The sequence below is a fragment of the Dipodomys merriami genome, unplaced genomic scaffold (assembly GCF_024711535.1).
Source record: "Dipodomys merriami isolate MVZ:Mamm:240054 unplaced genomic scaffold, mDipMer1.0.p SCAF_2, whole genome shotgun sequence".
Lineage (NCBI taxonomy): Eukaryota > Metazoa > Chordata > Mammalia > Rodentia > Heteromyidae > Dipodomys > Dipodomys merriami.
Window position 1 is genome coordinate 50873464 of NW_027203381.1, and position 24593 is coordinate 50898056.

At 44.5% G+C, this 24593-nt stretch overlaps 1 protein-coding gene and 1 pseudogene across 12 annotated transcripts; one reads left to right on the forward strand and one right to left on the reverse strand.

The window, feature by feature from the left end:
• Nucleotides 1-822: 822 nt before the first annotated feature.
• Nucleotides 823-4322, reverse strand: LOC138832139 (cyclin-D-binding Myb-like transcription factor 1 pseudogene; annotated as a pseudogene).
• A 114-nt stretch (nt 4323-4436) lies between these two features.
• Nucleotides 4437-24583, forward strand: Mppe1 (metallophosphoesterase 1). 12 transcript variants are annotated; one of them, XM_070029620.1, is made up of 12 exons: nt 4437-5333; nt 8507-8558; nt 9809-10183; nt 11749-11857; nt 14138-14241; nt 15476-15550; nt 18812-18920; nt 19064-19132; nt 19219-19341; nt 21279-21419; nt 22757-22935; nt 24396-24583. In XM_070029620.1, the coding sequence occupies exons 3-12, from the start codon at nt 9915-9917 to the stop codon at nt 24406-24408; spliced, it is 1191 nt and encodes a 396-aa protein (XP_069885721.1). In that variant the 5' UTR covers nt 4437-5333; nt 8507-8558; nt 9809-9914; the 3' UTR covers nt 24409-24583. The 12 variants fall into 12 exon arrangements, with proteins under 12 accessions (XP_069885721.1, XP_069885729.1, XP_069885723.1 ...); XM_070029628.1 differs by having other exon boundaries at nt 19067-19132; XM_070029622.1 differs by having other exon boundaries at nt 4437-5222.
• The last annotated feature ends 10 nt before the right edge of the window (nt 24584-24593 follow it).

Below are 24593 nucleotides of genomic sequence, written 5' to 3' on the forward strand. Positions count from 1 at the left end.
GCCTCCTCTAGCTAGGATTACAGGCGTGAGCCACCAGCCCCCAGCTCCTCAACATCTTTTGAGTCTTCAAAAACAGGAATGCTCCAGCCGGGCGCTGGTGGCTCACGCCTGTAATCCTAGCTACTCAGGAGGCTGAGATCTGAGGATCGTGGTTCAAAGCCAGCCTGGGCAGGAGAGACCGTGAGACTGTGAGACCGTGAGACTGTGAGACCGTGAGACTCCTATCTCCAATAAGCCACCAGAAAACCGGAAGTGGCGCTGTAGCTCAAGTGGTAGAGCGCTTGCCTTGAGCTGAAGAGCTGAGGGACAGCGCCCTGGCCCAGAGTTCAGGACCCACGACCGACCAAAAAAAAAAAAAAAAACAAAACAAAAAACAGGAATGCTCCAATGATATTTGATTCTTCCTGGTGATGTTGGAATATGGGATCTGTTAGTGTTGTCAAAGGCAAGAAAGAGTCAGTATCAGTGACATCAGACGCTTGGATAAAGACATGAGGTGAACAAACAATAATTATTGTTTAATCATCACTTGTTTGATAACTTTGTTCTACTATGGTAGGAGACTAAATCCTTAGTAACATAAGAACTGGCTAAATCAGTGGATGATTCTTCTTGTTTAAGGTCAGTGATAGAGATTTCTTCTTTTGTTCTGACCATACTACTATTTATCAGTTCTGTGCTATTTTGGTTACTGAATTTGGATACATGAGTCATTAAATGGTGGCTGTATGTCATCTTAAGCTGATGAATTTGTTAGGTTTTTAAAAAGAGGTAGCCGAGTAAGAACTGCACCAGCACGCATGTGGTATTCAGGTAAGGGGTAGGTTTATTCAGTAGACCTGCTGGGACCAGGCAAGGTTGGCACTCCACGTGGCTGGGAAAGGCCTGGGAATGAGAGAGAGCTGGGAAAGAGAGGAAAGAGCTAGAAAAGAGCAGAGAGAGGGGTAAGAACAGTAGCACTCACGTGGTATTCAGGTAAGGGGTAGACCTGCTGGGACCAGGCAAGGTTGGCAGTCCACGTGGCTGGGAAAGAGAGAGAGCAAGAAAAGAACAGAGAGAGAGCTAGAATAGAACAGAGAGAGCAAGAAGAGAGCAGCAAGAGAGCATCTGGGCCAGGGCTAGGCCTTATCAAGGGTGTGGGCGGGGAAAGGTGTGGCCACATCAAATTCAGATGTGACCTCAGCGGATGCAGATGTGACCTCTTCCAGGTGTCCCAGTTGCCTAGGTAACGCAGGTACTGGGTGGCGACTTCGCTGCGAGGAGGGTGGAGTCTCCTCGCCATCCAGGAGCGGACCTTACAGAATTTCAACTGGGAAATTGTGTCTACTGCATATGGAGGTTCATGAAAATCAGATGACTGAATATCACCAACAGTTTGGGTTGGGGTATGGAAGAAGTGATGTCCTCTGTAGCAACAGTCTGAATGATGACTCTTGGTGTGTGATGCTAAACTGTGACATTGTCACTTGTGTTCAACAGATGTTCTAGGGATAAAGCATGGATAATGATCTGTTCAGGAGAAGCAGGAGCAGCAGCAGTCAGGGTTACTATGGGACTAGCAGTCAGAGTTAGGGGAAGGCTTTGACTTGAGCTTGTTTGAAGTAGGTAGAGTGCTGGTGGGCTGCAAATGGAAAGATGGAAGAATGTCAAATGTCTGTAGTGTTCCATTGTTTAATGTTACTGTTGCTAGGTTAATGGTAGAAGCAGGAGAGTCTGTTGAAGAGACATGGGTAATCTGGACTGGAATCTGCAATGCTGTCACAGGCTTGGTGATATGGCTGAATTACCTGACTCTGATCTGCACATGTTGTACACTGGAATTGGAATTACTGTTTGGAATTCCAGATCCTGATTTATTCTTCTAAAGCACTGGTTGTTGGTTTTTTATTGTTGTTGTTCTCATGTTTGTTTAAGACCTTTATTAAGACAGGGAATGAAACATCCTTATAGCCTGCCGTTTGCTTTTTGATGTCCAGGATTTACTTCAAAGCCATTGTGGTGAATGGATTTGCTCTATCCCTCAGCTAATAGATCCCAGTTTATGTCATTTTCATCAGCTACATCAAGGTCTGCTATCCTAAGGATGGGATTGATTTCAACTTCCTTGTCTACTCAGTACCCCTACTGTTTCCAGGTCAGGTAGTTGAACATTGTTCTACTGAGTGGGTACCCACTCGTTCAGCCACAGCTGCCCAAGACACTCCTTGTGTGACTAAGTCACCTGGCTCAGTACTTGTTTATTTATGAACCCCTCTGCAAGTCTCTTTCCTTCATCTTCTGTCCATTTCCCCATGTTGCTAGTATCCTTCATCAGTCTGCACTGACCTTTGACAGACAATGAGCTGCTTCCTAGTGCTGCCTCTGTTGTTGCCTAATCATTGCTATGCTTATTCAGAACTCCTTGAGCATTCTTCTATAAACTGTAAACAAAGGCTGGTTCAGGCCCCATGCTGTAGAAATCTTTTGTCCTTTAACATCTCAAAGATGATACCTGCAGCACCTGTCATTTCATATGCCTTTAGATAGTATTTTATATTGCTCTTCAAGATATCAATTTCTTCTTTTGTCCACATCCCCTGCTTCCATTTATGTCCTCTGTTAGTTAGAGAATTCTTACCTTCTTTGGTTGTAAACCAAGCCTGGTTAAATGCTGATACTTCCTTATTACTCAAGGCAGTCAGTTCATCTAGTCTTTCATTCTGTAAAATCTGACTCTTTGTCACAGTGGTTGTAATCACGGTCATCTCAAAACTCTGATCATTTTCTGAAACTGGGAGTGCAACAAGTGATATGCAAGGAGTAGATTCATCAATACTCTGATCATCCTCAGTGAACAAACAAAGCCTCTTCTGAGGAGTTCAGTACTGTCCTCTGAGTCTATTTCATCAGCCTTCTGAGGGCTATGAAGAATGAGTTTCCCTTCTGTGCCAAAGCCACAGATTTCAGTGTCTTCAGTTACAGTGTTAGAATCTCCTTCAACTGTGTTCATACTCAAATCTAGACAATAGTCCTTCCCAAATCACCTTCCCCTAGAGGGCAGCATCACTTTCATGTTATTCAGACTGTTTCTCCCAAAGTCCTGTCTGTCCAACAGTCAGGAAATGAGAGCTTTCACTCTGGTGTGGTTCCTTTGTATTCCTTGGTGTATGTAAGACTACAATTTTACATTGTCCTTTTAACAGTCCATTTACATTCCTGTTTTAGTTCTGGGCACTTTGGAAGAATTAGGATAGAGGCTCCAAAAAATACCAAGATAGAGAAAGCAACCATAGACAAGAGTGGTTGCAGCTGCAGAGCAGATTACAATGGAAATAAAAACAATGATGACCATTTACACCATTCTTTCTGTATGTCAGGCATTTTTCCAATTTGGCATCTGAGTAAATTAACACGCCAAGATTTACAAACATGTACCTGAAATGGCTGTTTGGAGAGGATATATGGATAGGTTAGTTGCTGTCCTGCTTGGGTCGTAAGATTGTGGTGACGGCATAGGTATTCAAAAAAGACTGAAACACGAGATGCTTTTCAATAATACAAGAATTCAAAATAATCTTCCAATAAGTATTAACCTCCCATACATCAAGCAGGCATAGGCTGTAACAGTATGTGGCTCTGGGGATCTCTCTTCGAAGGGAGCATGTCGGTACGACAATGGAGTCTGACAGGAGAAGTCTGGTGAAGCTAGAGAGTGGGAAACTTGGAGCCTAGGAGGACCAAAGTGAGACTGAAGCATCCTCAGGAAGAGCTTTGTGGGTCTTACCCAAGCCATCTTACAGCCATAGCTCATTCGCATATCAAAGCCACCACCTAGCCACCTTCAGGGTTGGCTCACAGCACGTCCAAACCACTCGCTCACGGCGATGCACGCCGCTTTCTGTTGCTGTGGAAGCTGGGAGGGGTGGGGGGAGCTGCAGAGCCTCGAAGGGGTCTTTGGGCCATCCAGTCAGTAGGCCATCTGGTCCCCGCGTGGGGTGTGCGGGCTCTGGTGGGGTCAGCAAGCCCCCTGGACGGGCTGTTGGTAAGCTTCCCCTGCTTTGCTGACTTGCACTACACCCGGGACCGTGACTGGCTCGTGTCAGTTACCTCGTGCCAAGTTACTTCTCTAACTGGTGATGTCTGCTGTTTATTTTCAGGCTTCTTCTGAGGATTGTTTAATAGTAGGTGCGCGAGCCCTTGGAAACGTTGACTCCGCTGTGGGAGTCCTGCAATCACATTCCCACAAAAAGAAAGAAAAATGAATCCTCAGCTGGGGACTCTGCGGATCTCCTCTGGGCACCTCGCCTTTCGGACCTTGGCGGAGTACCCTGGCGGGCTGGGAGACCCGGAGGCACGTCCCGAAGGCCGGCGCGCCCGGGGAGCGCCCGGGAACCGCGCGGAAGGAGGCCGGAAGCGCCTCGGCGCTGCGGCACTGGCCGCTTCCGGTGCCTCACACGGCGGGCTGCGCTCAGGCTTCGGCCGCTGCGGGTATCGCGGCGCCGCCTCGGAGCCAGCTGCAGCCCCTGTAGGGCGCCCCGCGGCTTTTCTCTTCACGGCCCCCCGGCCTCTCGCGCTTCCTTCCCGCGCGCCCTCCCGTTGGCGGCGGCTTCCCGGGCGAGCCCGTGAAGCGCTGGACGCGCGGACGGAGCGGCGGGGGACCCGGGGGCTGCACATCCCCGAGTGCGCTCGGCGTCCGGGGAGCCTTGGCTGCAGCGGCTTGGCGGGAGGACTCGGGGAGACCCGAGCGGCTTGGCGGGAGCACACACGGAGACCACCGGGACACCCTGCGCCGGGACGCCGCGAGGGATCGCGGCGCCCACAGGAAGCGGGCGCCACGCCGCACCGAGTCCCGGGGAGCCTCCGCGTCCCTGAGGGCGCCCCGCCCCGCCCCGCCCCGCGGGAGGCGGCCTGCCGGGCGCTTCGGGGGGCTTCGCGCCGCCCGCCGGGCGCGGCGACCCCTTTTCCGCGCGCGCGTGGCCCGCGTCCAAGGTGAGCGCCGGCATCGCGCGACGCGGCAGGACCTCCTCGCCCGCCCGCGCTCCCACAATCGCAGGTGGACAGCTTTCTGGAAACGAGTTCACTTGTTGGCTGGGAGATCTTGTTGTCGGAAGGCCCAGGTACTACATTACGAGAACCTGTCTACTCAAGCGCACTCGTGCGGATTGAAAAACACAAACCGAAACAAAACTCCGGAGTGGTGGTGAATGCAAGTAATCCCGCGAAAGATGGGTGTGGAGTTCCAGGTCGGCCGCCTGTCTCAAAAATGCTAAATGGTTAACCAGTTAAGATGGCATTTCACTGGCAAACGACCGTTTTTGTATGCATTTATTGCAACAATATATTTAAGATGATGAGTAAGCAAACTGCATATCCATTTCACTTAATTTTTTTCATGTTTTTAGGGAGGAATTAGATATTTAATAATAGTTTAGAAATGAAAAGATTGTGGGTAATCAATTTTGCTTTCAGTTATGGACTGCATCTCTGTTGGGCATATAAAAATGTTCCCCAAATGTTTTATATATAAATATTATATTATTATATAAATATTATTACATTATTATATATAAATATTATAAATATATATATATATATTTGTATTTGTGGTGCTAGAAATTGAATCCAGTCTCTGGTCCCAAAGTGCTGCCTCCCCTCCCCTCCCCTCCCCTCCCCTCCCCTCCCCTCTCCTCTCCTCTCCTCTCCTCTCCTCTCCTCTCCTCTCCTCTCCTCTCCTTCCCCTTCTCTCCCCTCCTGGCCTGGCCTTGCCCTTCTTTTTTGAGACAGTGCCTTACTCAAAGTACCTTACCCAGATAGGCTTTGAGTTTGCAGTCTTCCTGCTTGGATTATAGGTGTGTACTACCACAAGTAGGTCTTGAACTACACAATGTCAGATATTCCCTTATCTTCTCAGTTTTCCTTTTTATTTTCAAGGCCTGGATTTTATTTGTCTGTAGGTGCTGAATTAGGAACAAAATACACATTTTCTGTTTTGTTGTTGTTGTTTTTTGTCAGTGTGGGTCCTGAACTTTGGTCCTGGGCCCTGTCCCCCAGCTCTTCAGCTCAAGGCTAGTGCTCTACCACTCAAGCCACAGCGCTATTTCCGGCTTTTTCTGCTTATGTGGTACTGAGGAATCGAACCCAGGGCCTCATGCATGCAAGGCAAGCATTCTACCACTGAGCCACCTTCCCAGCCCACATTTTCTGTTTTGTTTCATTTAAAAGTAAAAGAACAGATTCCAAGTTGGAGCTTTGGTACAGTCTCAGTCTTCTAGTAGTATTCTTTAAAAGGTGAGATCACTCAGATTCATTGATTCTCCTGGAAAGTCCATAAGTCTTTTTTTTTTTTTTTTTTAATGTATGTGTGGTAGGCACTGGGATGGAACCTGGGGCCTCAGGCATGGTGTTGCTCTACCACTTGAGCCATGCCTCCAGCCCAGCTTTGGCTGGTTAATTGGAGATGCAGCGTTGAACTTTTTTTTTGGGGGGGGGCCGGTCGTGGGGCCTGAACTCTGGGCCTGTGCACTATCCCTCAGCTCTTCAGCTCAAGGCTGGCGCTGTACCACCTGAGCCACAGTGCCACTTCCGGCTTTTTTTCTTTTTGCTTATGTGGTGCTGAGGAATCAAACCCAGGGCCTCAGGCATGCAAAGCAAGCGCTCTACCACTGAGCCACCTTCCCAGCCCAGTGTTGAACTTTTTTAAAAGCATGGGCTGGTTTCAAATCTTGATCTTTAGATCTTAGCCCCTTGAGTAGCTAGAATTATAGTTGTAAACCACTGGCACCCGAGAATATTAATGTTCATAATTCTAATATGTTTGGTGAAATGAGGGTATGGTAGAATCAGCATTGAGCACTGAAGCACATGCTGGTCATGGGAGATGGATAATGCAAGCTGCCTTAAGGGGGCGGTAGTCTAGTACTGAGGGAAATAACATTTACAATATCATGACCAGTACATGTGGAAACATGTATATTAAAGTAGAAATAAAAGTTTCATGAAATTACTATACCTGGCCTTTACTCTGTGCAGTCCAGTCAAAATTTCCTATTGCTTTGTTCTATTTAATTAAAAAAGTATTCTGACACCCAGACTATCAAACGCAAACCATCAAAATGAGTCTCTTCTCCCTTTGTGAAAAATTCTGCCATTATAGATATTAATGAGATAGGTTGGTTTTTGTTTGCCTATTTTTGGTTTTTAGAGACAGTGTCTTCATGTAGCCAAGGTTGGCCTTAAACTCATGATTCTCCTGTCTTAGTTTACCAAGTGTCAGGATTGCAGGTATATACCAAACATGTTTTTTTAATTGTTGTTTGTTTTTAGTGCTTTTTAATTTTTTTGTCTTTAAAAAATTTTAAATTTATTTTTAATATATATATTATACTGTACAGAGGGGTTACAGTTACATGAGTAAGATAATGAGTACATTTCCTATCGAGCATTGTTACCCCCTCCTTTGCTTTCCCCCCACCATCCTTTCCCTCCCCACCTCCCCAACTCCTCCCCCCTACGGAAGTTGTAAAGATTATTTTCTTATAATGTCTTGTACATCCCATTGTTACAGTGGGTCAACCTGTATCCTTATTTCAGCATTTTGTTATTTCCCTTCCCCTCCCCAAATTAGAAAAATGTATATACAAGATGCAGGGCACCTGAATCAAGTACAGTGAAAACAGGGGTTAAGTGAAGTAAGCCAGGCCCAAAGAAACATAAGTCTCATGGTTTCCCTTATTTGTAAAAACGAGTATATGTCTAGGATAAGCAGAAAAGGTCAAAAGCTATGTACATATGACCATATAAGATGATGTTAAGTGAAATGAACCCCAAGATAGGGACACAAGAGGTTTTATCTTTCTTGCTGTTGTTTTTAATGTACTTACAATGTACTATGTGAGATTTTCCTTTCTTTATGGAAAGAAGCTAGAAGTTTCAGAGGACAGGAGCTCCTCATTTCTTATTTTTTTAATTTTAATTTTTATTTTTTTATTATTTAGAGAATATTAGTTTCTGTAATCAAACCCACGTAGATAAGACCTTACATATTTAATACAGTGCGTTTACCCCTGTTATTTTTTATTTTTTAAATTTATTGTAGGGTTTGGACTTAGGGCCTGGGGGCTGTCCCTGAGCTTCTTTTGCTCAAGGCTAGTGCTCTACCACTTTGAGCCACAGCCCCAATTCTGTGGTTTTAGGTGGTTAATTAGAGATAAGAGTCTCAAGGACTTTCCTGTCTGGGCTGGCTTTGAACTTGGATTCTTAGATCTCAGCCTCCTGAGTATCTAGGATTATAGGCATGAGCTGCCAGTGCCCAGCTGAACTCCTCCACTTTTAGCCCCTAGTCTGTTTTTGTAGCATGTTCCTTCTTGTCAGTGATTTTTTTTCTTCCTTTTCATTTTGGTTCTAGTACTGTGGCTTGAACTCAGGACCTCATATTCTCACTTAGCTTTTTCTGTTTAAGGCTGGTGCTTGATCATCTGGCTTTTTGTTGGCTAATTAGAGATAAAAGTTTCATGGCTTTGTCTTCCAGGGCTGGCTTCAAACTTCCCTCCTCAGATCTCAGCCTTCTGAGTAGATGACAGGTATGAGCCCCCAGTGTCTAGTGTTAGTGACTTTCTTTCAAAGGAATCCTGGTGCCATTGAGCCCGGCAGTGGACTGGCCAAGCCTAGATTACCGGGAAGTACAGTTCCACCTTTGGACTCTGAGCCTCCTCCCTTTTTTTTTTTTTTTTTTTTTAGCTCAGCTTCACTGGAGGATTTACCCTACCCTGGGCAAAGTCAGCCTTTCTGTCTGTCTCTACCCTTCCAGCTGCTTAGTCCCTTAGTCATAACTGCTCAGAACTGGTTCTCTGATGAGGAGGTGAGGGTTGTCATTCTGGTATTTCATCTTGGGAAATGTGAAGTGGGAGCTTCTACAGCTTCCATGGTTGTCACCTAGGTGGAAGGGGTGAATTTGTTCAGCGTGCACTGTGTTCATGTATGGAGATAGCACAGTGAAACCCACATCATACTACAAATAGGTACTAATTGAAATTAAAAATTCTAAGCCCAGCCCCAGAAGGGCTGGGCTCCTTCCCCTTCAAATGCCTGCATGATTTCTGGAAAAAGCCTTTAGGAGCCTTTAGGAAGCTGCTGACAGAAAATGAGATAGCAAGCAGAGTCAAATAGCTACTTTTTTTTTTTTTTGGTGCGGGTCCTAGGGCTTGAACTCAGGGCCTAGGCTCTGTCACTTAGCTTTTTCCATTCAAGGCTGGTGCTCTATCACTGGAGCCATAGATCTACTTCTGGCTTTTTGCTCATTACATGGAGATAAAAATCTCATGGACTTTCTTACTTGTGCTATTTTGAACAGTGATCCTCCCATCTTAGCCTCTTGGGTATTTAGTGTTACAGGAGTGAGCCACTGGCACCCGGTAAGAAGTTGCTCTTGATGTATTAGACTGAATCCAAACAAAGGCTATTGGGTGCCTGAAGGGGCAGAGCCCCTTGTCAACCCTTGAGGCCAGCGTTGTCTGAACTCATCTTCACGTTTGCGTACACATAAGGTGTGTAAGGGGGTTGCTGCCAGGGCCCTGCTGCTCTTCCTTGGTTGAATCTGGCTAAGTACTAGCATTCCAGGGCAGACCTGGTATAGGGCTGCTGTGTGGCCAGAGCTTCCTGTGCCAATCCTCCCTTTTTAGAGTGGTACACTCATGTCTCATTATGTAACCCAGGCTTGGCCTCAGGAATTGCAGGTATGTGCCACCCTGCTGGGCTCATTGGTTCTTAATAGGAGGAGCAGTAATATAGGAATTCTTAAGGGTCATAACCCCTTTCTCCTTTTTTCTTAAAGGTACCTGGCTAAGACTTGGATTCCTCTTCCCCCTCCCCACGATTCTCAATCATGTCTTGATATCAGGGCTTGACTCTGCTGTGCTGGCAACTTTTGGGCAGGAGAAATGGCTCTGATGAAATGGGGGCTGGGAAGGCAGAAGCTTCGTCTGCTGAAGAGGAGCTCCCTGCTGCTGAAACTCCTAGCCATTGTCTTGGCTGTGCTTCTATTTTGTGAATTTTTTATCTATCATTTGGTCATCTCTCGGTGTAACTGGCCTGAGCTGAAAACTGCAGTCCATGATGGTGGACAGGAACCTGTGCTAAGAGCCATGTTTTTGGCTGATACCCACTTGCTTGGGGAAATAAAAGGCCACTGGCTGGATAAATTACGAAGGTAAGGAGGAAAAGTCCAGAATTCTTCTGGAGGTCTGTCAGCTGCATGGCTTCTGGTTAGTCATTTTCCTCTCAGAGAAGGATGTTTGAGACCTTTGACCTTTTCCAATTTTGTGTTTATTGACCATCCAGTATACTCAGCCCCATGAAACTTGGGGGCTCAGATATGGGCCACTGATTAGTTACTGGAGCTCCTCCGAGCTCCTGCCTCCCTGTTACTTGGGACTCTCCTGACTGCTTGTTTTCATATGTGTGTGTGTGTGTGTGTGTGTGTGTGTGTGTGTAAAATATGTATATATATATATATATATATATATATATATATATATATAATTTATTTTTTACAAGAAACCTCATAGCTGTGAGAAGGAGCCCATACAGCATCTGGGAGTGGTCTCCTGGTTAGGGAAGAGCACAGATCTGGTTTGGTGGCTCTTTCTCACTTTGGCTAATGTGTGTTTTTTTTTTTCTTTGTATTGGAATAGAACTTGAACTCAGGGCCTGACCACTGATCCTTAGCTTTGAGGCTCAAGGTTAGAATTCTACCATTTGAGCCACAGCTCTATTTTTGGCTTTTTAGTAGTTCATTGGAGATGAGGTTCTCATGGACTTTTCTGTCCAGGTTTGCTTCAAACCTCAATCCTCAGGTCTCATCCTCCTGAGTAGCTAGGATTATTGTTTCTTCCATTATCTCTTCCTAGCTCTGAAGGAGAGATCCCTTGATCATTGGAGATGAGGTTCTCATGGACTTTTCTGTCCAGGTTTGCTTAAACCTTAATCCTCAGATTTCATCCTCCTGAGCAGCTAGGATTACTGTTTCTTCCATTATCTCTCCCTAGCTCTGAAGGAGAGATCCCTTGAAGATTGGCTCAGTAGTAGAGCATTTGCCTAGAATGGGCACAGTACTGGACTTAATGTCTAACACTGCAAAAAAAAAGAAAGAAAGTGAAACTTAGGTTGTGTCCTATCATTTTCTAGACTTAGTGAAAAATTGGTCTAAATTGGGCATCTCTCAAAGGTGCACAGCTCTCTCAAGTCTCAGGGTTCTGTTTGTTAAGGAGAGGAGAGATGATACTGGGGCTTGAAGTCAGGGCCAGCGCATTTTCCCTTAGCTTTTTCTCCGTTTCCTACGTGAATCCATGGTACTACTTCCTGCTTTTTGGCGGTTGATAGGAGATAAGAGTTTCACAGACTTTCCTGGCTGAGCTGGCTTTAAACCTCGTTCTTACATCTCAGCCTCCTGAGTAACTAGGATTACAGGTGTGAGCCACAGGCTCCCAGCTCCTGGGCCCTCTTAATGGAGTGATGGCTAGACTCAACACAGTACAGTGGAATAGCATTTGAGAGATATGAGAGAGGCAGACTGACTCTCTTTTGGTGCCTTCATTGCCCACTTTTAGTAAGATACAGACTCAATGACCTTTCCACAATGAGGGTAAGATGTTAAGAGCAGGTTTGTGAAAGAAAAATGGGACCCTTTGGTTCATTCTGTAAACGACCCAGAAGACACAAATAGCTTCTTCCCAAGAAACAGGTGGATGCATAATTTCTCCTCTGGTCCTCAAGGGAATGGCAGATGGAGAGGGCCTTCCAGACAGCTCTGTGGTGGCTGCAGCCTGAAGTTGTCTTCATTCTGGGGGACATCTTTGATGAAGGGAAGTGGAGCTCCTCTCAGGTAGGGCCCTATGGTCCAAGTGCCCTAATTTTGATTGGAGTATTTCATACAGACAGCTCAGCTCCCCAGAGCACCTTGAAGCTATTGGCTTGAGTTGAAATGCCTGGTCCTGGGGCTAGGCCTATAGCTCAGCAGTAGAATGGGTGATTAGCATGTACTTAGATTAGTCAGACATCATTTAGTTGGAATGTATAGTCCTTGGAACCTTTTGGTAAGAAAACAGGCAACTGATTCTATTTCAGTTGTCATCCAAGTCAGAATACATTTGAAATGGACATTTATTTAACTTTACACTTTATTTATTTATATTTTGGGAGGCAGCATCCCGTGGCTGAAGTCCAGGCCTTGTGTTTGCTAGGTGTGAGCTATGCTAGTAAGCTATGTCCTTAGCCCAGAACTTTATACCATTTAAGCAATACATTATGAGAACTGTGTTACTAAAGTTTTTTTTTTTTTTTTTTAAGAATTGTGTCAAAGGTGCAATGGAAAACTTGGTGTGAGGCTTCTGTCTTCTGAGGGGCCTGGGTATTGGGGTGAAAAAAGTCCACAAACCAAAGAGAAAGGTTGTGCCCATGTGTCAGAGTGTTTTGCTTATAATGTTATTGGAATGGAGGTACTCTTGCTATTCAGACTCCTAATGGTTTTTAGAAGAGATTTTATTTGAGGATATTGAGACAAGAAATCTTCAGTATTTTACAGGACAGTATTAGAAGTCTATTCTTTACACAATTGTAATGTTTGTTATAATGTAACCTCTAGTTAAATATTAGATACTAGAAATAAAAAACCCAACTAGCTGTAAACTAATTGTATATATTGCTTTTACAAACTAAGAACAAGAATTTATGATTTTCTAAGTTTGTTATTCTGATTTCCTGTTATTCTCAATTCAATTTTTTTTTTTTTTGGTGCCAATACTAGGACTTGGAAATTAGGCCTCTCACTCTTGTTTAGCTTTTTGTTTACTGCTGGCACTCTACCATTTGAGCCACACTTGCACTCCCAGCTTTTTGCTTTAATTGGAAATAATTTCTTGGATTTGTCTGCCCAGGCTGGCTTTCAACTATTATCTTTAGATCTCAGCCTACTGAGTAGTTAGGATTACAAGAATGAGCTACTAGCACCTGGCTGTGTTATTCTAACTTTAAATATTATTATTATTATTATTTTTGTCAGTCATGGGGCTTTAACTCTGGGCCTGGGCACTGTCCCTCAGCTCAAGGCAAGCACTCTACCACGTGAGCCACAGCTCCATTTCCTGTTTTCTGGGGGTTAATTGAGATAAGAGTCTCATGGACTTTGCTGCCTGGGCTGGCTTTGAACCACGATTCTCAGATCTCAGCCTCCTGAGTGGCTAGGATTACAGGCCTGAGCCACCAGTGCCCGGTAAATATTATTTCTTAAAGCATAGTCTTTGTAAATGTATTGAAGGACTTTAGCTAGCATATTTCCCCAGATTATGCCGTGGTTAAAACTTCAGGATGGTTGGTCATAACCCAGAAGAAGGGGGTTCTTATTAGAGTATTTATTTGTACAGTTGATATTTTTAGGCTTATATATATAAAAAAAAAGACCTTAAGTGTGGTGCCAGTGGCTCATGCTTGTAATCCTAGTTGTTCAGGAGGCTGAGATTTGAGGATTATGGTTCGGAGCTAGCCTGGACAGAAAAGTCTATGAGACTCTTACCTCCAGTTAACCAGCAAAAATCCAGAAATGGAGCTGTGGCTCATGTGGAAGAGTGCCAGCCTTGAGTGAAAAAGCTAAGGGAAAGCATGAGGCTTTGAGTTCAAGTGGAATGACAACAGTAACAACAAAATCTAGAATAACATAATTCTGAAGCTTTAACATTAAAAGCAAATGTCAGAATAATTTGTAATATATTTTAATACTTATCTTTTGTTTTTCTGGCAAATGTCACTAGTTCTCATTCTCAGTGTGAGCCACAGGGGATCTGCATTCTGAATGACATTGTTACCTGTGTCTCAACTGAGGCACATCAAGAACTTCTGTGACATTTTTCTGAATCTGTTCTTTGAATGTGCATGGATCTGAGGCATTTTTTTAAATCTGGAGTTCATACATAGAGTTCAGAGGATCTTGCAATATTTAAAGAATTGAATAAAAAGTATTGAGATAGCATTGGAAAAAGAGTTAAAATTTCATGTTGTATGTGAACATGATTTGGAACAGGGAATTACCTCCTCAGATCAAAATAGAACCCTATTTTTAGCTCAGGGAAGAGGGCTTTCTTTTTCTCACTGAGGTCCTGTGTTCTTTCAGGCCTGGGCTGATGATGTGCAGCGGTTTCAGAAGATGTTCAGACACCCAAATCATGTGCAGCTGAAAGTTGTCGTTGGCAACCATGATATTGGTTTCCACTACCAGTAAGTGGAATTTTGAATTCAGGGCCTTGTGCTTTGTAGGCCATATACTCTTACTGCTGGGCCATGGTCTTAGCCTTTTTTTTTTTTGCTGGTTTTTAAATTATTTTTTTGTTGTTGGTTGTGGGGCCTGAACTCTGGGCCTAGTGCTGTCCCTCAGCTCGAGCCTAGCGCTCTACCACTTGAGCCACAGCACCACTTCCAGCTTTTTCTGCTTATGTGGTGCTGAGGAATCAAACGCAGGGCCTCATGCACGTAAGGCAAGTGCTCTACCACTGAGCTGCCTTCCCAGCCTTCCCCCCCCATTTTTTTCAAAATAGGGGCTCTCATGTCCTTCTCAGACACAGCTTGGATAGGATCCACCTGTGTTAGACTTCCTATAATAGCTAGGGTAACACACATGCACCATTAGGCCCAGTGCTTAGTTGGGAGTGGGGAATCTGTCTCAGCTGGCTTTGAACTACAACCCTTCCAATCTGAGCCTGCCAGATAGCTAGGATTATATGCATGAGCTACTGTTGCCCTGCCTGATAACACTGGTTAATTGTCATTTTAAACCAGTTAAAATTTAGGAGAAAACCTTCTTCATGCTTATTGAGGAAATTTGTTTTTTCCAAAGATAGAAGCTTTGGAATGGAAGCTGCTCCTTAAGGGATTTAAAATATCCTGGAAAATAGCATGGCCTCATTAAATAACTGTTGCAAGAGTGAATTATACGTGCCTTAGAAAATATCTAGCTTGAAATATGCTTATTTCTTTTCTTTTTCTTTTTCTTTTTTTGGACAGGATCTCTATATAGTCAGTCTGACCTTGAACTTGTAGTCTTTATACCTCAGCCTTTTGATTGAAATTATTTTTTCCTTTGGAAGCCAGGAAAAAAAATCCAATTTTGCTTTAATAACTCACTTTATACAGTGCTGTAGTGCCTATGTCTTAGCTCATTTTAAGTACTTCCATGTATGTCTTAGCTCATTTTAAATACTTCCATGTATTAACTTGTTTACTCTTTATCACTGGCCCATTATTGTAGTCATTGTTTCAGTTCCAGACAGTGGGGTCCAAGGTAGCTAAGTAACTTCTCCCAGGCATTGTGGGAAGTAGTGGAGTTGAGATTTGAACCTTGATTGCCTGGGTCAGTTGGAGTCTTTAACCTAAAGCTAGTCTGACCCTCAGATCTTGAAAATATTTCACGATAGTGCTAAGATTCTGACATATTTCTTTTAACAAATGAATGTAGGATGAACAGATACCTAGTAAAACGATTTGAGAAAGTGTTCAACTCTGAAAGGCTGTTTTCTTGGAAAGGAGTTAAGTGAGTATTATTTATGGATTCTTATAATGACTTTGAGTCTTTGAAGGCTTTATTTTTCTTTTCAAATGTGGGGTTGGGGGTGGACCCTGGACCTCATGGTTGTTGATTACATGCTTTACCATTGAGTTGTAAACTCCCCGTCCCCCCAACTTAGAACTTCATCTTCATTTTTCACACATGACTGCCACAATTGGTCCACCCCATGTTTTCCCCTTCTGTAGGTCATGGGGCTTGAACTCTGGGCTTGGGCTCTGTCCCTGCGCTCTTCTGCTCAAGGTGAGTGCTCTACTGCTTGAGCCACAGTGCCACTTCCGGTTTTCTAATGGTTTATTGGAGATAAGAGTCTGACAGACTTTCCTGCCTGGGCTGGCTTTTGAACATCCAACCTCAGATCTCAGCATCCTGAGTAGCTAGGATTACAGGCGTGAGCCACCAGCGCCTTGTTCAACTTCTTTTTTTTTTTTTTGTCGGTCATGGGGCTTGAACTCCGGGCCTGGGCGCTGTCCCTCAGCTCTTCAGCTCAAGGCGAGCGCTCTACCACTTGAGCTACAGCGCCACTTCCGGTTTTCTGGTGGTTTATTGGAGATAGGAGTCTCACGGTCTCTCCTGCCCGGGCTGGCTTTGAACCGCGATCCTCAGATCTCAGCCTCCTGAGTAGCTAGGATTACAGGTGTGAGCCACCAGCGCCCGGCAACTTCTTTTCTTTTATTTAGCGTTTTTATTTTATTTCATCAGCTTATTTTACTTTACAAAAGCTGTTTCCAGCCAGGTGCTGATGGCTTACACTTGCAATTCTAGCTACTCAGGCAGCTGAGATCTGAGGATTATGGTTTGAAGCCATCCAGGAGAACAAAGTCCATGAGACTATTATCTCCAATTAACTAGCAAAAAGCTGGAAGTGGAGCTGTGGCTTACATAGTAGAGTGCCAGCCTGGAGCAAGCCTCAGTACACAGAGAGAGAGAGAGAGAGAGAGAGAGAGACAGAGAGAGACAGAGAGAGACAGACAGACAGACAGACAGACAGAGGAGAGAGAGAGAGAGAGAGAAGGGGGAGGGGGGGGAGATCCCTAAATCCAAAAGCTATTTCCTTATGGTCTTAGCAGTCAATGATAAGTATTTCAAGTGCTTCTGTACATCTGGACTCACCCCGTTCTCATCAGCCCTAACCCTTATTAGTCTGGCCACCAGTGTAGGTCCTCTTCCCAGTTTTTGTCTCTGGACCCTTTCTGGGCTGTTTGTAGCACAGTGAGGAAAGTATGTATACTGCCTGGCTGTCCAATGGTAGAGGAAGAGTTGGGAGTGAAGCTTTCTTCTCTTCAGTCTTGATCTTCTCATGGGTGCCAGCACTCTGCTGGCCATGGCTGTGGCAGCCCTGTCTGCTGTAAAGCACTTGAGATAAGTGCATGGTTGTGTGCTCCCTCTCCCTCCCTCTGTCTGGAGCACAGAGTCCCTAAATGGTAGCTTCCTTTCCTGTGTTGCCATGAAGACATGGTATGCTGAGTTATTTCTACCTGGACTCAGTGTTTCAGAACCCTTAACCACATTGCCAATTTCAGGGCACTTGGTTACTTAGCCCCTTAGCCCTAGAATGGTTTAAATTTCAAGCAGTATTTATTTGTTAGTCCCGTTACTGGGGCTTGAACTCAGGGCTTCATGCTCTTTCTTAGTTTTTTTTCACTCAAGGCTATACCACTTGAACCTCTTCTGGCTTTTTTTGCTGGTTAAATGGGAGTAAGAATCTCTTGGATTTGTCCGGACTGGCTTTGAACCAAGATCTTTAGATCTCAGTGTTCTTGGGTAACTAAGATTACAAGTGTGAAGCTGGGTGCTGGTAGTTCATGCCTGCAATCCTAGCTATTCAGGAGGCTGAGATCTGAGGATCACAGTTCAAAGCCAGCATGGGCAGGAACGTCCATGAGACTCTTACCTCCAAGTAATGACCAGAATACAGGAAGTGGCCTCTGTGGCTCAAGTGGTAGAGCACTAGCCTTGAGCTGAAGTGCTCAGGGACAGTGCCCAAGCCCAGAGTTCAAGCCCCATGACTGACAAAAACAAAAAACAAAACAAAACAAAACAAAAGATTATGGGTATGAACCATGTTGACCTGGTTTCTATGGACATTCTTCCTCGCCCCAACTCCCCAATGGACATGTTTCTGGCTGAATGCCAAGCTGAGGAATTACCTGAGCCTATGAGCTGAGCCTCTGATTTGGAATGTCTTGCAAGTTCAGGGTTAAAGATACTTGGCCATGTCTCCCAGTCATGCTGTTTTTGTTTGGTTAATATTGACTCTTCAAAATGGATGGAATTAGAACAAATCATGCTAAGTGAGGTAAGCCAAATTCACATTCCCTGATATGTGGAAGTTAGATCTAAAATGCACTGGGATATGACAGATTACACAGAATTCTAGATACTCGCATACATTTACACCAGAAGAGGATAGGCTTCAGAGAGAATCACAGAGGTGCAATACCTAAGTACCTCTTCATATGTATGTAAAGTAACATACATACAAAGATACAGAAACAAAAGAATTTTTTTGTGGTCATGGGGCTTGAACTCTGGGCGTGGTGCTGTCCCTGCACTCTTCGGCTCAAGGCTAACGCTCTACCACTTGAGACACAGTGCCATTTCCTGTTTTCTGGTCATTACTTGGAGATAAGAGTCTCATGGACTTTCCTGCACAGGCTGGCTTTGAACTACAATCCTCAGATATCAGCCTCCTGAGTAGTTAGGATTACAGGTGTGAGCCACCGGCACCTGGCAAGACTTTTTTCTTAAATTGTTTTTTCTTTTTCTGATGATTGTATTCTTTACATTATACATGGTGTACTGACGTGCACATCTGTGGGGGGGGGGGAAGGGCGTAGAATCATAGGAAAAAGGGTGAAAAAGTGCAGCAGTGGAGTACACTGGCTACACTGAACACTGATAAAAGTAAACTGCAACTCAGGGAAGGGGATGGGAAGGGGGAATGGGGGAGAATGAGGGAACATGGTACTATGAGACAGGAAATGTACTTATTACCTGACATATGTAAAGGTAACTGCTGGATACCACCTCTAAAACCACAACAAAGTGAATTAAGGGGAAAAAAAATACTGTTTCTTGAAACAGTTGGTTAGTTTAGCTGGGCCTTATGGCTCTGGGTGTTTGTTCACACTGCTTGTGCCTTGTATGCTTTCTTTGGGGGCAGTGGAAAAACAGCTCCCAAGTACCCCAGGAGCCTGACCTTCTTCTTACTCCCATCTGCTTCAGTTTTGTGATGGTCAACAGTGTTGCACTGGAAGGGGATGGCTGTGACATCTGCTCCCAAGCAGAAGCTGAACTCATTGAAATTTCTCGTAAACTGAACTGCTCCCAAAAGGTAGGAGATAGTTGAAATGGCACGGGCCTTTAGCTCTGTATCCTCCACAGGCCCCCACACAGTGCCCCCGCTGCCAGCGCCCCTGCTCCCCCACCAATGAGGACAGTGCTTGTGTGCTACATTAATGGGCTGATTGTGCCTAGCAGGTGCAGGGATCAGGCCAGTGTGGAGGTGGGCAGCAGCTCCCCTTGTCTGCCCCAGTGCTTCTGCAGGTAAGGACAAGGAGTGGGGTGTGGACTGGGTAAAGCCACCTGGCTCTCCAGAGTCCCCTCTGATCTCTCATTAAATCCTGGATTAGCATTACCCGCTCTACCGGACCAGTGATGCTAACTGCTCCGGGGAAGATGCTGCTCCTCCAGAGGAAAAAAACATCCCTTTTGTGGAGAAATATGATGTGCTTTCTCGGGAGGCCTCACAAAAGGTACCTTGTGTGCAGTGATGGGGTCTCAAGTCAGGGTTACTGCCCCTGCTTATGTGTCCTCAAGCAGCAGATCAGGGACAGCTTCACAGTGGTATGCTCAGGGCCTGTATTTACCAGCTGCCAGCCTGGGCAGGGTTTCTGCTGTATCGCACACTCCTGTCCACCTACCTTGTTCCTTTTTTTGTGTGTATGTGCCAGTCTCTGGGACTTGAACTCAGGATCTGGGTGCTATCCCTTGGCTTTTTTGCTGGAGGCTAGAACTCTACCACTTGAGCCACAGCTCCACTTTGGTTGTTTGGTGGTTAATTGGAGATAAGCATCTCACAGACTTCCCTGGAGATCAGCATCTCATAGACTTCCCTGCCTGAGCTGACTTTGAACCATGATCCTTAGATCCAGTCTTCTAAGTAAGTAGGATTGCAAGGTGGCTGGCTCTTTTTCTTGTTTTTTATTATCTACTATTTCTTATTCTCAAGTCTGTAATATTCTCAGTTGTTTCTTCATTTGAAGATTCCCCATTGATTTAAATGGATTGGGAACTTAGAATCATACTTTTAGGGACTTAATTAAAAATGCAGATATTTAAGAAAAATCATATATAATATGTAATATTTGTATAAATATAAAATAAAAATTGTTTGTTTTTTTATTTAAAAATTTGTACCTGAATTTATTCTTTTTTTTTTTTTTTTTTGGTTGGTCGTGGGCTTGAACTCTGGGCCTGGGCGCTGTCCCTCAGCTCTTCAGCTCAAGGCGAGCACTCTACCACTTGAGCTACAGTGCCACTTCCGGTTTTCTGGTGGTTTTTTGGAGATAGGAGTCTCACGGTCTCTCCTGCCCGGGCTGGCTTTGAACCGCGATCCTCAGATCTCAGCCTCCTAAGTAGCTAGGATTACAGGCATGAGCCACCAGCGCCCGGCCTGAATTTATTCTTAAAAGCGTGTGTGTGTGTGTGTGTGTGTGTGTGTGTGTGTGTGTGTGTGTGTGTGTGTGTGTGTGTGTGTGTGTGTGTGTGTGTGTGTGTGTGTGTGTGTGTGTGTGTGTGTGTGTGTGTGTGTGTGTGTGTGTGTGTGTGTGTCTGTGTGTGTGTCTGTGTGTCTGTGTGTGTCTTGGAGCATGAACTCAGGGCCAGACTATCCCTGAGCATTCTTTGCTCAAGGTTAATAATCTACCAGTTGAGTTACAGCTCCTCTTTTGACCTTTTTGGTGATTAATTGGAGGTAAGAGTTGCATGGACTTTTCTGCCTGGACTGGATTTGAATTGCAGTCCTCAGTTCTCAGCTTCCTGAGTAAGGATCACAGGCATGAGCCACCAGTGCCCAGTGTTTTTTCTTTTAATGCCTATCCTAGGACATGAACTCAGGGCCTGACTGCTGTCCCTGAGCTTTTTTTGCTCAAGGCTAGCAGTCTACCACTTGAGCCACACCTCCGTTTCCAGCTTCTTAGACGCTAATTAGAAGCAAGAGTCTCAGACTTTTGTGATCCTTGATCCCAGCCTTGTGTAGTTATATTATAGACATGTGCCACTGGTGCTGGCTAAAAGCATAAATTTATACTTAAGGAAAAAATATATTACTTTTTGTGCTGGTACTAGGGCTTGAAACCAAGGCCTCAAGCTCTTTCTGGGCCTTTTCCATTCAAGGTTGGCCCTCTTCCACTTGAGCTAGACCTGTAATTATGGTAAATATATTTGTAGAATATACTTATAAACAGATTTCTAAAAATAAAATATATAAAACCTGTGACAGGAAGACTAGATTCTAAGAGGCTTAGGAAAAGCAAAACAAAGAATTTTGAGGGGAAAAAAAAAAACCAGTCCTACATAGTCAGAATTTGTACTTGGTTTCATGGGATGAACCTGGTGGTGGCCCTGGGCCCTCAGATGAGTGGAGGCTTAAGTGCTGACTCCCTGCCCTGTGTCTCCTTGGCCTGCTCAGCTGCTGTGGTGGCTCCAGCCCCGCCTGGTCCTGAGTGGCCACACACACAGTGCCTGTGAGGTGCTCCACGCTGGAGGCGTCCCTGAGCTCAGCGTCCCATCATTCAGTTGGAGGAACAGAAACAACCCCAGTTTCATCATGGTAAAGTGAAAGTTTATTTTCATCTGTAAGCTTTCGGAAGTAGTAAAATCACACAGTAATCAACTATTTAGTTGCTGCAATCTGTAAAAATGCACAAAAGGTAGCAATAAATTCCTCTCCTTGCACACTGCATCTGATACACTGCCTGTCTCTAACCTCTGCCTGGGGATGGATGAATGAGTAGGGCATAACTGCATGTGTTACTGGGAGGAGTGGAGGAGCAGCTTCAAGAACGTTTTATTCTGTGTGTGGAAGACGAGGCCTCTGCTACCACACCCTGTGCATTCAAGTTTTAAGGATACAGGATCATTCACTCATTAGCTAGACACAGCCATCTCTTCTTTTTCCTGGCTGCCAGTGCTACCAGACCACAAGCTGACCAAAGGTGGTGTTTCAGGGAATGATTACTTGATGCTTTAGGCCTTTTGTTTAGCCATAGATTCCAGCATCCTGTTTATAATTTTATGCCCCTATATTGTATTTCTACTACGTAAAATCATGGGAACGCTTTGTGCTTTCAAAGTCCAAGTAAATAAAAACATTTGCTACTGTGATTATATTTTAGAAAGAAAAGCCAATGGAGATGTGTGGGTATTTCTGGGTAGCAGATCGCCTATTTCATTATCAGTTGGCAGGAAAATATGTGTACTTCTTGTTGATTCTCCCTGACTATTGTGTCTCAGATTCTGTGTTGCTTTCTGGATCCATCAGGTGTCCCTACACCTGTTCCCAGGGGATGAGATTTTTTTTTTTTTTCAGTATTAAGGGTTGAACTCAGGATTTCACACTTATTTGGCTGGTGCTTTACCACTTTAACCACGCCTCCAGCTTGTCTTTTTACTGGCTAGGATTAAAGGTGTGATTCACAAGTTCTTGGCTCAGGGGAAAGTTTGATAGAGAGTTAGCCCACCACCGGGGCTGGGAAGGTGGCTCAGTGGTAGAGCGCTTGCCTTGCATGCATGAGGCCCTGGGTTCGATTCCTCAGCACCACATAAGCAAAAATAAAAAAGCTGGAAGTGGCACTGTGGCTCAAGTGGTAGAGCGCTAGCCTTGAGCTGAAGAGCTGAGGGACAGTGCCCAGGCCCAGAGTTCAGCCCCCACGACCGGACCCAAAAAAAAAAAAAAAAAAAAAAAAAAGAGAGCCCACCAGTTACTCTCCCTGCCCCCCCCAAGCACACTTGACCAATGACAGTGTGGTTGATGGTGACTTGTCAGGCTGAAGATCTCTGGGTCTTGGGTGAGGAAGACTGCTTCCTTGCCCTAACCAAGAGAAGGCAGCCTATTGTCTGCTGAGTCTGGTGTTTACTCTGTAGCTTAACTTTCCATTTCTTCCCCAGGGCAGCCTGACGTCCAGAGATTATGCCCTCTCCAAGTGTTTCCTTCCTTTTGAGGACACAGTTCTGACCATGTACAGTGGAGCAGCTGGTTTCCTTGTGGTCCTCATCTTAGCTCATTTTGAGTGTTTAGCCTCACTTTTTCTGTTGGGATGGAACCTGCTCAGAATGCACAGGACAAGGTGAGAGGTTGGTTGTTCATGTGGTAACAAATATCAAAGCTAAAGACAACCTCGGCAGAGCCTACATTAGAGTCAAGTGAATGAGAGCAGAGGTGTAGGCCATTTTATATACATCATGGAAACTAAATCAGTGACTGCAGAATAAATAGTTGATTGTACTGTTCACATGCTATCAGTGAAACATGTACTCTACAACAAAACTTTCCTCGTTTTTATCAAATATATGTATAATCAGGTTGCATCTGTACAGTATGTAAATGCTATGGATACTGTCACTTGCATGCATGACACACAGCCCTTGCTTCCCCAGGAAGGACCCAAAGCCCTGTGCACATTGGGGGCTTGGTGTGCACATGGCATTGGATTTGCTCTGTCCTTCTGTGAAGGCTCTCAGATTTCTATATATTATGAAGCTGTACATTGAAATGAAACTATAGATCAATGTGCAGGAACACATTGTTTTTTTAAAAATAGATTTTAGTATTTCTGTACTAATGAATCAGATTTTTAGATAAGTATAATTTTCTACTCAAGGAGTTTTAGTTGCTACATCTCAATTTAATGCTTGCCAGTGATCAAGCCTGGAAGAAAATGGAAGATATGTCTATTGGTATTTAAAAATAAATGCTGTAATCTAAATAGTCAGTGAAGTGTATTTTTTATCCTCCCCTTAAGAGTCTGGCTTTTGTTTTAAATCCAACTATGATTCCTATTTATTTTAATTGAGCCCAGGTCCCTGTGCATACTAAGTATTTACTCTATTACTGAGCTCTGCCCCAGTCTGCATCCAACTTTTGTTTATTTAGTACCAGGACTGTGGCTTGAACTCAGGGTTTCAGCCTCTTCCTTATCTTTTTGGCTCAAGGTTGGGACTCTTCCACTTGAGCCACAGCTCCACTTTCTGTGTTTTTGCTGGCTAACTGGAGATAACGAGTCTCTGCTGGGACTGGCTTGAACTGGGATCCTCAAATCTCAGCCTCCTGAGTTACTAGGGTTACAAATAGGAGCCACCAGTGCCTGGTTTCCCATGCAGCTTTAAGAAGTAGTTCAGTTAGAGGAGAATTGTTGGATAAGAATGGACTCGATAGAGTATATCTTTACCACTTTGTGTGCGGAATAGCTCCTCAGTTACTCTTGTGTTTTACTGTGAAAGTACCAGAGGAGCCGAGATCATGCCCATAGGATATGTCCTCTGTTAAACTGAAAGTTTTACGTAGGGCAGAGAATGGAGCAGCCAGATGGCAGCGGTAATGATATATCATCAGTCATAGCTGGTTTATCCAGTGGCCATCCTTCCATGAGAAAGGAACAGTTAAACCTGGATGAGTTTACAGAATGGTAGGAAATGCTGATTTATAGTAAACTTTAGAATGTTCAAGAAAGACCAAAAGGACATTAATGGGCTCTCACTTTCATGGATTTGTGTTGTTGAAAATTTTAAGTTTGAACTTCTTTAACAGATTGAGACTTTAAGAACTGCCCTCAGAGCTGTGGCTGTAGAAGACATCAAATGCCTGGCTGTAGCAACTTGAATTTCTAGGTATTGTACTCAGCACACTTGGGATGATGCATTTACAGTTCTTGTACATGTGAGAAATAGCCTTATATTTTGTCTTTCTTATTTCCAATAAATATCTTAGGAGATTGAGGCTGTGGCT